Source organism: Myotis brandtii, unplaced genomic scaffold (genome assembly GCF_000412655.1).
Source record: "Myotis brandtii unplaced genomic scaffold, ASM41265v1 scaffold68, whole genome shotgun sequence".
Taxonomy (NCBI): Eukaryota; Metazoa; Chordata; class Mammalia; order Chiroptera; family Vespertilionidae; genus Myotis; species Myotis brandtii.
This window is the reverse complement of record NW_005370657.1, coordinates 3,320,274-3,334,629: the sequence shown is the minus strand read 5'-3', so window position 1 is coordinate 3,334,629 and position 14,356 is coordinate 3,320,274. Positions and strand designations below refer to the sequence as shown.

Here is a 14,356-nt window from a genome sequence, read left to right as displayed (position 1 = left end):
TCCTATTGAAAAGTACATAGATATTACTTAATAATACTCATGATAGATTGTAAACTGGATTGATCACATTTTACTCAATTGGTATCAAATGAACATATCAGCATTACAAGTATTAAATGTTTTTCTATTACTATAGAGGATATAAACCAAAACATTAATATGGCAGTTATGTTCTTAGGCACAGTTTAGTGATTTTTTTTCTTAAATAAATAGTACTGAATTTCAGTTGAAGTTTTAAACTCAATAACCAAAGGGTCAAGAACTCTTGACTAGGAAAAAAGAAAAAAGAGTAACTTTAAGCTAACAATGTAAGCTGTTTAAAATTTCTAACACTTTAAACCTATCTGGGTTTTATTTAAGATTACTTTATTTAAAAATACAAGGAATCTGAAAAAAGATCAATACAATTATCTTAATGTACAAAATCATAAGCTGTAGCATTTTTTAACTCAAATTTAAAAACACAACAAGGAGGGCAGCCCTTTAGACCAATTTATTTTATATCCACTTAAAATATCCAACAAAGGACAATGAAGTTTACAGCTGGGACAAGTATACATAACTCAAGGCATTTGCAGTCCATCGTGCCCACTGAATAACAACTTTGCTGCTGAAATTTCTTAAAACTTACCGAACTAAAACAAAAGCCTGAATGATACAAAAGGAGTATTTCAGTGTAGTCTGTTCTGTCAATTGGCTTTTTTAAAAAGGAAACACATCTTGTTTCCCCCAGATCAGTAAATAAGCAAGAGCTACATGCAGCAGTATGAGTATTAAGACATTTCTCAAGTCTTCTCAGATGAGTCCAAGGTGGGGATAGGATGGGGGAGAAAACTGATAGGAAAACATTGTTATAGACACCATAACAAACAATAAATTTAGATAATTTAAAATAAAAAAAGGCAAGAGGCAGCATTTCAGCAGCAAAGTGCTCAATAAAAAGTATATTATAGAGGGTAATACACGAAAGTTGGGGTAAGAAGAGGGCAGAAAATGTGACCGGTCAGCAGGATGGGCGCAGGCCTCAAAGGAAATACGGCGTCGTTGTTCTGGGAGGAATAACACGTTCTGAATCTGGAACTGCCCGGAATAACTTTGGTTCTCTTGTATTTACATCTTTGAAGACCATTATTGAAGCAATATTTCCACAACGATAGCAGTAATTAGGTGCAGACCATACTGTTACCAGCTTCTCATCAAACATAAACTTATAGCCTTCGTGCACTAGTTGGTGTGCTCTGCAGATGAGTTTTAAGTTGTTGATATGAACAAACTGCAATTTAGAAAGGATTGGTTAAGTATCCAGCATATTCTTTTTAAAAATATCAACCTACATATATAATAAAATAAACATTTAAATAAAGTATAAATCCTGTTACTAAATACGGTTCTCATGATTATAAAGCCAACTCTATAGTTACCCCCAATAATTTCAATGAGTTATAGGTATAGAGTCATTGTGGCCTGAGACTAGTAGAGTTTAGAAATCATCATCACATAACTAGAAGTTCCGGAAGAAAAGCATCCTACAAGTACTATCAGATATGAAACAAAGTTCTTATGGTTTAACAATAAACATATCGTTACCATATCTATGATTTACTGAGTGTTTAGTATGATTCTTGCAAAAGTTCTGAGATTTACTATCCTTTTTCAGTGTAATGAAACAGATTCAGACAGAATAAATAACTTGAACCTAGCTCTCTGATTCCACGTTGGATTACTTCCCAATATAGCTCATCCGTGTGTGTGTGTGTGTGTGTGTGTGTGTGTAAACAGTTGAACCTCAAAAAGTTGCCCATTCACAATATACACATATTATCAAGTCATTATGTTGTACACGTAAAACTAATATAATGTTAAATGTTAAATGTCAATTGTATCTCAACTAAAACATAAATATGAAAAAAATATATTTTTTTAAGTTGCCTTTCTTGCCCTTGCTTAATCTCATTACTTAATTGCAATATTTGGAAGAAAAGAAACATTTATTTTACATATGTTACCAAGTAGATGCTGAAGGAGGTGCTTTCATTATTCATCTCATTTGATTATTAAGGAAATATATATATATATGATAAACTAGATGAGAAATTTTATATCCATAACCACCATAGTTTGAGTAAACTAGACTATAAGTTTGTTATCTATAGCCACCACAGTTCTTTGTGTAGTTCATTAGCAACCAACAAACCACTTTTCTGAAAATGCTGACTTTACCTCATTTGTGACCTTTGCGCCAAAAAGCCAACCTGCTCCTCGGGGACTGATAGCCCAAGTATCCACATCTTCAGGATCTGACCAAACCAGGTCACAAAATGCTCCTTTATGAGGAATTTCCTGATTCCGTTCAATGGTTCGAATTTGATCCAGTGTTTTGATATCAGGAGATAAACCACCATGAACACACAAAATCTGCTCATCTATTAACTAACAAAAAGGATAACAAAGAGTTGAACATATAATAATAAATTCAGTTATATCCAAATTCACCAATGAATCATAATAATATCAATATAACTAAGATGGCAATTAGATAAAAATATGCAAAGTGTTATTGGCAAGAAAATACGTTGTGGCTTTAGAAAGATTCATATAAACTTACAGCTGCTACTGTGAGCATGTCAAAAACTTTGGTACAGTATCTCCAGGCATTAGCATTTCCATATTTGGTTTGGCACTCATCTATAAAAGAAACAGGAGAGTTCTCAGTAATGAAATTCTGAATCTGCCAATAAAAATAAAGAATACAGCCCTGGCCAGGTAGCTCAGTTGGTTAGAGTATCCTCCCAACATGCCAAGGTGAAGGTTTGATCCCGTCAGGATACATACAAGAATTAACCATTCATTGCATGAATAAGTGGAACAACCAATCAATGTTTCTGTCGCTCTCCCTTCCTCCTTCTCTCTAAATTAATAAAAAAAAAAATAGCCCAGCTAGTGTGACTTGGTGATTGAGCATTGACCTACAAACCAGAGGGTCACTGTTCGATTCCCAGTCAGGACATATGACTGGGTTGCAGGCCTGATCCCTGGTGGGGGGCGTGCAGGAGGCAGCAGATCAGTGATTCTCTCTCATCATTGATGTTTCTATCTCTCTCTCCTTTCCCTTCCTCTCTGAAATAAATACAAATATTTTTAAAAATAATAAAAAAATGAATAAAAATGTTAATAAACAAAGAATACATCAAATCCTAGGACAACAGGAATTCAGCTTAAACTAGTAAGAGAGTCCAGCTTATCTTTATAATGATAGAAAATAATTCAAAATGTAATAAAATCTAAAACTAAAGGGTTATAAATTTATTTTCAAATCTCTCAATATCTACCTTGTGCTCAAGGAAAAATTCCTATTAATAAGCTCAACAATTCTTCTGTCTACCTCCTTCAAAGAACTTCTTAACCATGTTTATTAAAACTCTCAACCATATAAAAATTTTATAAAAGCAGCTATTTTGCTTTTAAATAATTTTTAAAAAATTTTTAACTGATTTTAGAAAGAGAGGAAGGGAGAGGGAGAAAGAGAAACATCGATGGGCTGCCTCCTGCACAACCCCTGGGCATGTGTCCTGACTAGAAATCAAAACACAGACCTTTACAGTGGGGGAAAAAAAGGAGACATATGTACTACTATTTGTAATACTTTAAACAATAAAATAAAATAAAAACAAAAAACAGACCTTTTGGTGCACAGGACTATGCTCAACAAACTGAGCCACACGGGCCAAAGCAGAAGCTACCAGGTATTTTGTTTTTAATGGATGAGTTCTATTTCTGTTTTTTTGTTTGTTTGTTTTTCTGAGTTCTATTTCTAATCCCTGATATCCTGAGATTCTCTGGAACAAGCACACATTTTTAATATATATGTAAAAGGATATTTATATATCCTTGAAATATCATATATCAACACCAATAAAAGAGAAACATGCAAATTGGTGTCACTCCGCTACACCCACCAGCCAATCAGAGTGACTATGCAAATTAACCCAACAAAGATGGTGGTTAATTTGCATACACAGGTGCGGCAAAGATGGCGGTTAATTTGCATACACAGGCACAGAGCGAAGACTGAAGGGGCTTGGTTTCTCCTCCTCATTACGGCCACAGCGGAGAAGCCAAGCCTCGCTGCGGCCGCAGCGGAGAAGCCAAGCCCTGTTGTGGCCGGATCAAAGGCCTGGGTCCCGGGTGCCAGAGGAAAACCGGTGCCAGCAACCAGGGGAAGGAAGGCCTATTGCACGAATCTTCGTGCAATGGGCTTCCAGTATGTATATAAAAGGATATTAATTCAGCTATGTGTATATCAGCAACTTAAAAATAACTCCAATATCCAATGTTAAAGGGACTGGTTAAATCAATTACAGGATATCCATACAGTATAATATAAAAAATAACATTAATACCCTAGCCTGCTTGGCCCAGTGGATAAAGCGTCAGCCTGTGGACTGAAGGGTCCCAGGTTCGATTCCGGCCAAGGGCACATGCCTGGGTTGCAGGCTCAATCCCCAGTACGGGTGTGCAGGAGGCAGCCAATCAATGATTCTCTCTCATCATTGATGTTTCTATCTCTCTCTCCTTCTCCCTTCTTCTCTGGAATCAATAAAGAAATATCCTTAAAAAAATTAATGAAGTAAAAAGGCAGGTCACAATATTAAATGAAAAAAGCAAGTGTGATCCCATTTTAGTGTGGTGTGTATGCACACACATATATTATACAACACACACACACACAAATATATATATATATATATATATATAAAATAAATTCTCAAACTTGAATATGCAGAACATTTAGCTTTGACAACTTCAAGGGTCCCATCCCAAAAGTTCTGCATGGGGGCCCAGCGATCTGCATTTCTAACAAGCACCCCAGATGATTCCAGTAAGGTAAATTAAGGACAGTGCTTTGAGGCACTGATCTAGAAAGATGTACACCAAAAATTTAAGAATGGTTCTCTCTCCATGGTAAGATTTCCCATTGATTGGGGGAAGAGAGAAAGTTAAAGGGCAAGAAAGTGGAAAAAGATTATCTGTATTTTCTAAATTTACTATAAAGCACATGTATGACTTGTGTGTTGTCTCCCCAAAGAGGAATGTAAAATAATGTTCAGAATCAGAGAAACAGAAGGTCTTACCATAAAATCCATAAACCTGTGTTATCTGTCTACTCTCATGATTTCCTCGCAAAAGTGTAATACGATCAGGCCATTTAGCCTTTAGTGCAAGAAGGTAAGTGAAGGTCTCCAAACTATAGTAACCTCTGTCTACAAAATCACCCTGTAAAGTAAAAGATTACAGTTACAAACAATACAATGGCAACAATATATTTTAAAAATTATACCAAAGTGCACAAAAATCAGAGACACAGCCCAAAATAACAAAAATGAAGAGATACACACTGAATTATTTGGAAATTGAGTTTTAACAAAAAATTCCAACGGAACTAAATAGGCTGTTTTTACTAGTGTTTGTGTTAGTCCACAATTCAGGAGGCCTACACATACCTGCAGTACAATTCTTCAATGATTTTTCCCTGCAAAACCACCATTTTTTCAATTCTCTATTACCCACAGTAACATGTTTCAAAAAGATAACGTGTAAATCAAAAATTTTAAATAAATTTCAAAAATATCTTAACTGAATCAGAAGAGCTACCAACTTGAATAGTTTTGTTTTCTTTTGTAAAAGCAAACACCATAATTATCCTAGTAACAGTGTTCCATGTTCAGCTTTGTATTTAACAATGGCATGTGATGACATGCTATTTATACTTCCCATTAATGTTTTACTTGGGCCAATTTTAGACCAACAAGAAAACAGCTAAAGGAATAATAGGAAAGTGCCTCAGAAACTTACAGAAGAAGACACAGAAAAAGTAAAACAGTAACATTGCATTCTGAAAGTAAGCAAATATGCATCTTCATAGCAAATGTGTCTGTGTGCATATTCATCAATCCATAGATTAATAACATAAATATGAATACGCAAAAAAGTTTGGTAAAATAACAATAAATTAAAGATTTATGCCTTAAACCAACGGTTCTAGGATATTTTTCTTCCCAACCATTACTGAGGGCTACAACCCATTCTTATGTATTCAGCAGTTTACTAAAGCAATTATTCTCAACTAAAGGACATAGAAAAATGTAGGAAGGTATAGAATCACCTTTTTAGATATTTAAATAGTGATTATCACATGTAATAAAATTATCATGTAATTTACATGTAATAAGACAGATCTTTTTCCTTTTTAAATAAGTACTTGATGTCACTGGTTTTTACATACCATAAATATGTAGTTTGTGTCAGGAACCTGACCTCCAGTTCTGAATAGTTCACAAAGGTCATAAAACTATAAAAGAAAGGCAATATATGTTGATTACAAACTCCTATGAAGGAGTAAAATAATAAAACTGAGAGCAAAATGTGTAAAGAAGCAGTTAATTATGAGAACTTCAAATACTAACAATAAAAAGAAAAAAGTATAAGCAAAGTTGCCAAGCACACAGCTCCCAAGCCTTAAAAAAGGAAAGCATAAAAATAAATCTCAGTTACCATTAAAGTCATTCCTAGATCATTAATGTTATAGGCCTCCCTCTTAAATTTCTTTCATACATCTATCTCTTCACCTATTACTTGAGAATTTGAAATCATTTATCAGTTACGTAACTTGTCAATAAGCTCACCTAACCATCCCATCACATATTCAACATCTATTTCAATGAGATAAAGATAAGAAAAGAAGTGGGTAAAAAAATTTCTTTCAAAGAATAAACTTTCACGATACAGAACAGGTCAACCTACCTTCCTACAGTATACTGTTGATGTGGACCCTCAGCCCCCACAAATGTAGAATGTCTTCTTGATAATTAGTAAAAAGGAACTGCATATTTCACCTAATTCTATTTGACTAAAAATTGGTAAATGACAAACTACACATTTGGTAACTCCAGTCTACTAGATTCCCTAATCTAATTCTTAAAGAAAACCAGTTTTTCTATAATAAACTATACCTACCACAACTAATAATTTCCAACACATTTATTTTTTACACTTGAAAATAAATCACTAATAAGTATTAAATTTCTAATGGTTAAAACTGTACAGGAATCTTAGTAACAGTGAACAAAGCTGACATTTAAATATTAACTACTGAAATAAAGCATTCCCCCCTTGTAACTGTTTCATAAGTCTTAAGCAGCTAATTTTAACTTTAAGGAGGCAGCCAATCAATGATTCTCCCTCATCGTTGATGTTTCTCTCTCTCCCTCTCTCTCTCTCTCTCTCTCTCTCTCTCCCCCTTCCTTTCTGAAATCAATAAAAATATAATTTAAAAAAAAAAAGAACTTATAAGCTAGATGAAGTGACACACACACACACACACACACACACACACACACACACACACACACGGGGCCCGGTGCATGAAAATTCATGCACTGGAAGGGGTGTCCCTCAACCCGGCCTGCCCCCTCTCACAGTCCGGGAGCCCTCAGGGATGAGAGCCGACCTGGCAATCAGGGGAAGGCGACGACCCCATCACACCTCTGCTGCCACTGCCAGCAGCGCAAGCCTTGGCTGCCCTGGTTACCTGAGCCTTAGCCGGCCCTGGTTACCTGAGCCTCGGGCAGCCCTGGGTGGCTAGGGGGCTGAGGGGAATGGGGGACTTCGGAGGCAGGCTGGCGGCAAGGCCCTGGTGGGGCTGAGGGGACTGGGCTTTGCCATCTTGTGGCTGTGGGCACCACCATCTTTGAGGGCATGGCAGTCAATTAGCATATTCCCTCCTTATTGGCTGTGGGCACCACCATCTTTGAGAGTGAGGAAGTCAATTACCTTTTTCCCTCCTTATTGGCTGTGGGCACCGCCATTTTGCGATGACGTGAGGATCAATTAGCATATTCCCTCTTTATTAGATAGGATATATATTTTATTGATTTCAGAGAGGAAGGGAGAAATAGAAACATCAATGATGACAGAAAATCATTGATCAGCTGCCTCCTGCATGCCCCCTACTGGGGATCGAGCCTGCAACCAGGGCCTGTGCCTTTGACTGGAACTGAACCTGGGACCCTTCAGTCCACAGGTCGACACTCTATTCACTGAGCCAAACGGGCTAGGGCTAGGGTTGAAGTGGCTTTTTAACAGGCAGTACATAGCCCAGTCAGGATTTAAAACCAACTCTCTGACACTGAAGTCCACCCTCTACTCACTAGATTACAATGCTTCAATGCTTCTCAGCAGTACAGTCGCCATTCGTATCTGCAGATTCCCAGACTCTTATTGTAGACTCATCCCCATTCAACCAGCAGTATATCGAAAATATTTGGGACCAGGGGTGGGGGAACAGGGAACGTTATGTTTCTGTTGACATGTACCATGTATTAGGTCTACAATAATTGTAGGCCTGAACATGTGCAGACTTTTTTTTCTTGTCATTATTCCTTAAACAACTATTTACATAGCATTTACACTGTTTTAGGTATTACAAGTAATCTAGGTTTAAAGTATATGTGGGGATGTGCGTAAGTTATATGCAAATACTATGCCATTTTTGTATAAGGGACTTGAGCATCCCAGGATTTTGGTATTTGTGGGAGGTCCTGGAGCCAATCTCCTAAGGATGCCGAGGGACAGCTGTATATGCTTGCCAGCATGTTTATTTATACTTATAACCCAATCCTGCAATTCCAGAACTGGCCCAAGGGAAAGACAACTATACAAGTCCCAAAGGACATATCTTACATTTAGTTTACTCAATCAACAGACTGTTACAAGCTCTCCAAGTCCCATGTTTTTGATTAGCAATTGTTTTAAAGGTTCAAGTACAAATGAAATTATGTTCACAGTTTGGTGGTAGTCTTAAATTAACATGGACTACTGAGCATACAAATGAGTTCAAATCTCTGCTCTGTCCCTTAATTGCTGTGAGAGTTTGGGCTAATTCTTCAATCTTTTAGTCTCAGTTTCCTTCTCTACAAAATGATCCAATCGTAAAGAACTCTTAAGAAAATTTTACAGGGACTATGCGAAAAAGCACTTCGTTAATCTCAAAACACAAGATAAATGTTAGCAAATACTATACATTTGACTTAAGTAATACAGAAGTACAATTTTATGATTTCAATTAATTTTCGTAATCTGAAGTTGTCTCTAAGTTCCTGACCTTTGATCATGACTGTAATGCACATATTGAAAAGTTCTTGATAACCCCTCAATTTAATTTTTTAATATATTATTATTGATTTCAGAGAGGAAGAGATAGAAATATCAATGATGAGAGAGAATCATTGATCCGCTGCCTCCTGCATGCCCCACACTGGGGATCAAGCCCGCAACCTGGGCATATGTCCTGACCAAGAATCAAACTGTGACCTCCTGGTTCCTAGGTCAACCACTGAGCCACATCAGCTGGGCAACCCCTCAACTTTTTTTTTTTTTTAAGCAAGTCAGATCAGTACACTAAGTTTCTTTATTTTTATTTATTATTTATTTTTTTGTTAATCCTCATCTGAGGATATTTTTCCATTGATTTTTAGAGAGAGCGGAAGGGAGGGGGAGAGACAGAAAGAGAAACATCAATGTGAAGACACATTGATTGGTTGCCTCCTGCACACACCCCAGACTGGGCCAGGTATGTGCCCTTGACCAGAATCGAACCCAGAACCCTTCAGTCTGTGGGCCAATGCTCTATGCACTGAGCCAAATCGGCTAGGGCAACTTTAATGGTATAAGCAGAGGAAAACGTTGCTTGGTTTATTCCAGCTCTTATGAATGTATTAAGAAACTGCTTGCCCTAACCGGTTTGGCTCAGTGGATGGAGCGTCAGCCTGCGGACTTGAGGGTCCCGGGTTCGATTCCGGTCAGGGGCATGTGCCTTGGTTGCAGGCACATCCCCAGTGGGGAGTGTGCAGGAGGCAGCTGATCGATGTTTCTCTCTCATGGATGTTTCTAACTCTCTGTCCCTCTCCCTTCCTCTCTGTAAAGAATTGATAGAATATATTTAAAAAAAAAAAAAAAGAAAGAAACTGCTTATATTCATATCCTATATGTTATGTAAAATATAAATGTTTATTATAGTTTTGGAGAGAAGTTACATGAAAATTTTAAGAAATTCACTCCTAAAATCTACTAACAGATCGCATGTGACATAATGGGGTATCTATTTAGAAGCTGAGAACATGCAGATGTGAGATTTATTATAATCTCAACCTTCAGAGAACAGACTGAAAAGCCAAAAAGAACCCTATAAGTAGTCAAAGTAGGATTTTACTCATTGAGCAGCCAGCCCCTAACCACAATCTATTTACCCACATTTCTGCTCCTTTAGGTAGTCATATGTAAGGCAAAATTGTCAGAAGACAGTAAGTCCTGTTAGCATTCATAAATACTATATTGTTCACAGTGTATATCTGTCGTGTAGCCCAAATTCCATTATATGCATACAGCAAGATATGAGTATTCAGTTCATCTTTCATTTCCCTATTTAAAAAAAAACTTTATAAACACACAGGTTTCCAACTAGGCTAAACACTGACATTAAGAATCTAAAGATGGCCGAAACCGGTTTGGCTCAGTGGGTAGAGCGTCGGCCTGCAGACTGAAAGGTCCCAGGTTCGATTCCGGTCAAGGGCATGTACCTGGGTTGCGGGCACATCCCCAGTGGGGGATGTGCAGGAGGCAGCTGATCGCTGTTTCTCTCTCATCAATGTTTCCAACTCTCTATCTCTCTCCCTTCCTCTCTGTAAAAAATCAATAAAATATATTTTATAAAAAAAAAAAGAATCTAAAGATGACATGTGCCCTTCCTGCCTTGAAACTCTCAAACACAAACAAAAACCCAGCAGATGAAAAAATAAATTCTAGCAGTGACTTGCTGTGAAATCACACGCCAACAATTTTCTTTCTGAACCTTTGCTATTCTCATTCCCACCAAGAAAAGCATCTCCGATTAATCATAATAACTATGAGCAGTCCACATTTGTGTTTTATATCTCCCCCTTTCCACTGAACAATAGTGCTGCATTCTATTTACTTTGCAAGCATAACTTCAACAAACTCCATGAATAATTTGACCACTGCTTTATTCACTGTAAGAGTTAACAGTCATACAGACTGAAGTAATCTAGCCAACTACCAGCTGTTGTTTTTTATTTGTTTTTATTTGTTTTTTGCAGCACAAATGGAAATACACATGTACTATGGACAGTACAAAGCTAAAAATCTGCTTATGAAATTTTACCTGTCCGTGTATGTCTCCACACACTGTTACTGGTGTTGATACTGGCTGAACATTTGACTCTTCCAAGAGGAGGTCACAAACATAGTCACATAGCCGCTGTAAGGAGAAAAGATAAAATGCAACCTTTTACTACAATATTAAAACTAAGGATCACATGACAAAAAAAAAACAAGAACTAATACTTAAATTGTTTGATAGGAAGCTGCTCTTTGATGATTCTGGGATTGTTTACAGTAGTTAGCTCCCAAAGTTTACAACCTACTACTTGCATTTTTTCAAACTCTAACTCATTTCCATGTAGCTTAAGGTTAGTTCCAAAGAACAAATATGCCATGTTTGGCCTGTGTTGTTTTCAATAGTCTTTCATTACCACTTTCTTTCTCATCTTGCCAGAATAAAGAGCACTACTCTTTTCAGGTTAGTTTCACAGAGTAGCAATTAATATTTAAAACAATTTTTTCTGCTACTGTACAATTTCAAAAATAAAACAATATAGTGATGTTTTAAAGTACCTATTTCAGGATCTTACCCACCTTTTTTTATTTAATATATTTTTATTTATTTCAGAGAGGAAGGGAGACGGAGAGAGATAGAAATATCAATGATGAGAGAGAGAATCATTGATTGGCTCCCTCCTGCATGCCCCCAACTGGGGATCAAGCCCACAACCTAGGCATGTGTCCCTGACTGGAATCGAACCCAGGACCCTTAAATCCACAGGTGGATGCTCTATCCACTGAGCCAAACCAGGTAGGGCTTACCCACTTTTCTTAGGTATAAATACTTGGAATATTTGTTCAGGTACACTCACCAAACCTCCTCAAAGAGAATCCCACCAAAAGTATTTGTAGAGCCCTAGTCTAGGCTCAGTGGATAGAGCATTGGCCTGAGGACTAAAGGGTCCCGGGTTCGATTCCGGTCAAGGGCACATGCCCAGGTTGTGCGCTAGATCCCCAGTGGGAGGCATGCAGGAGACAGCCGATCAATGATTCTCTCTCATCATTGATGTTTCTATCTCTCTCTCCCTCTCCCTTCCTCTCTGAAATCAGAAAAATCTATTTTAAAAAAAAGTATTTGTAGAAGTGCTTTGCTGTCATTTGTACAAGAGTGGACAGAGTTTTCAGGCACTTGTCCTATCCACACTCTCTTTCAAATTTCACATCATTTACAAAGAGTCCTAACTTCCATTAATGAAGGTGAGAGCTCATACCATGAGAATACAATTTAAATGTTTCTCCCAACACATCCTCTGACACAAGCCGCCAAAGAAGCTCATCTCCCACTCTTCTTTCCAGAATGCATCTCTGGGAAAGAAAAGTTCTCTGTTTCCTGCAATGCTGACCTTTCTATTTGCTTACTCTCAGGTAGTGTTGGTTACTTGTAAATTTGAGGACCCCATTGTTTATACTCCTTTAAAAATCAATTATTAAAATGTTACCCAAATAAACCTATTATAAATTCCACCCTGAATTAAGTCAGATTGTCCTCTAAAGAGGCCTGTCCTCACCCTGCATTATACTGCCCTCCATTCCCAAACTGCACTTTACAGTCATGCCATCAACCTGTAGTAAGGGACATTGTAGAAACAGTCCTCTACAGAGCTTGTCACTGTGCAGACTATAAATAAGGTACACAGGATGCTGTGATTAAACAGTTGCCTTCAAGGAGGACTCAGGGAAGGAATGTCTCTATCAAGGATAAATGTGATTACCCGAGAAGCTTGTTTTTATCATCTTATAGACTCTGAATTTCTTTAATATATTTTATTGATTTTTACAGAGAGGAAGGGAGAGGGATAGAGAGTTAGAAACATCGATGAGAGAGAAACATTGATCAGCTGCCTCCTGTACACCTCCTACTGGGTATGTGCCCGCAACCAAGGTACATGCCCTTGACCAGAATCAAACCTGGGACCCTTGAGTCCGCAGACCGATGCTCTATCCACTGAGCCAAACCAGTTAGGGCAGACTCTGAATTTTTTAATTGATCAGTTCCTACCTTTCGTTCGCTCCCAGAAAACTTAGGGCCTAATCTCAAAGAAGTAACCTGATCATCACAGCTTTTATTTTATATATATTCTTACTTCTGGCTTCATCTTGGTTTCCTATCTTTATTTTCTTTTTGTCTCACTTTTCTTACTTATTCTGAATATTTATCTTGCTATACTGAATGCATCTTTGTTAACCACTCTGTATCCTATGAGAACAAAGTAAGTGATCATTTAATTAACACTTTTAAACTAATCACAGCACAATTTCATGAGGGAATCTCATAGTTACCATATTTGAATGTGCCAGAATTTGCACTAACATATGACTGGCTCTCCTAGCCCATGAGGCCTCCAGAACTGAAGGAGACTGACCCATACCCCCGGTACTGATCTGAAAGTAACAGCAGACTGTTACTTTCATATTTCTGAAAAAGAACATCACTGTGAAACCCTGCCAATCTCAAAGGCCTGGAGAATGTAAATTACTCAGGCAGCATCTTTAACCTGAAGTCAGGAACACTAACTTGAGTAAAGTAAAAGCTGCCTCCTATAACTGCCACATCTGCAATCCCAACTGAGGATTTGGAGTTAAGTCTCTAAGCTAAAGCCATTGCCTCTCATCTCTCCAGTTCAGCAGTACCTTACAAATTCATATCAAGCAAACACAAAAATAAGAAGTCTGAAATCTCAGTACGAACTCTACATATGTCAGCCAACTATACATACAGTGGCCCCACAGAATCCAGCCTTGCCATGGGAGAAGCTCCTCCAAAGCCCTTCACATCTTTGTTTTGCTGCTTAGTTTGTAGGAAGTGTGATTACACTTACTGCTCCAAAACAGGCACTAAGGCAAGATTCTTAATCTTACCCCAAATTTAGGGCAAACTACACCCACCGCTCCCCATGGTGCCCAATTAATTCCTAATCCTTGAACAAGTAGGGGTTCATAGCCCCCATTCTTAGGATACCCTACTTCCCTTGTCTACCTTTTCCTCAAGATACTTGTTCATGGTTCCATTCTATTTTCTTTTTTAAATATATTTTATTGATTTTTTACAGAGAGGAAGGGAGAGGGATAGAGAGCCAGAAACATCGATGAGAGAGAAACATCGATCAGCTGCCTCCTGCAC

The 14,356-nt window shown here is 37.6% G+C and overlaps 1 protein-coding gene across 1 annotated transcript in view; it reads right to left on the bottom strand.

Annotated features, from left to right (window-relative positions):
- Nucleotides 1–477: 477 nt before the first annotated feature.
- PPP6C (protein phosphatase 6, catalytic subunit) overlaps nt 478–14,356 on the bottom strand; it is a 21,700-nt gene continuing 7,821 nt past the window's right edge. Inside the window, exons 2-7 of the mRNA XM_005881499.2 lie at nt 11,237–11,332; nt 6,284–6,349; nt 5,133–5,274; nt 2,606–2,685; nt 2,221–2,430; nt 478–1,273 (exon numbers count right to left, since the gene is read on the bottom strand). Of these exons, the coding sequence (XP_005881561.1) occupies nt 1,025–1,273; nt 2,221–2,430; nt 2,606–2,685; nt 5,133–5,274; nt 6,284–6,349; nt 11,237–11,332 (843 nt within the window). The 3' untranslated portion in view covers nt 478–1,024. The remainder of the gene's footprint in view (nt 1,274–2,220; nt 2,431–2,605; nt 2,686–5,132; nt 5,275–6,283; nt 6,350–11,236; nt 11,333–14,356) is intronic.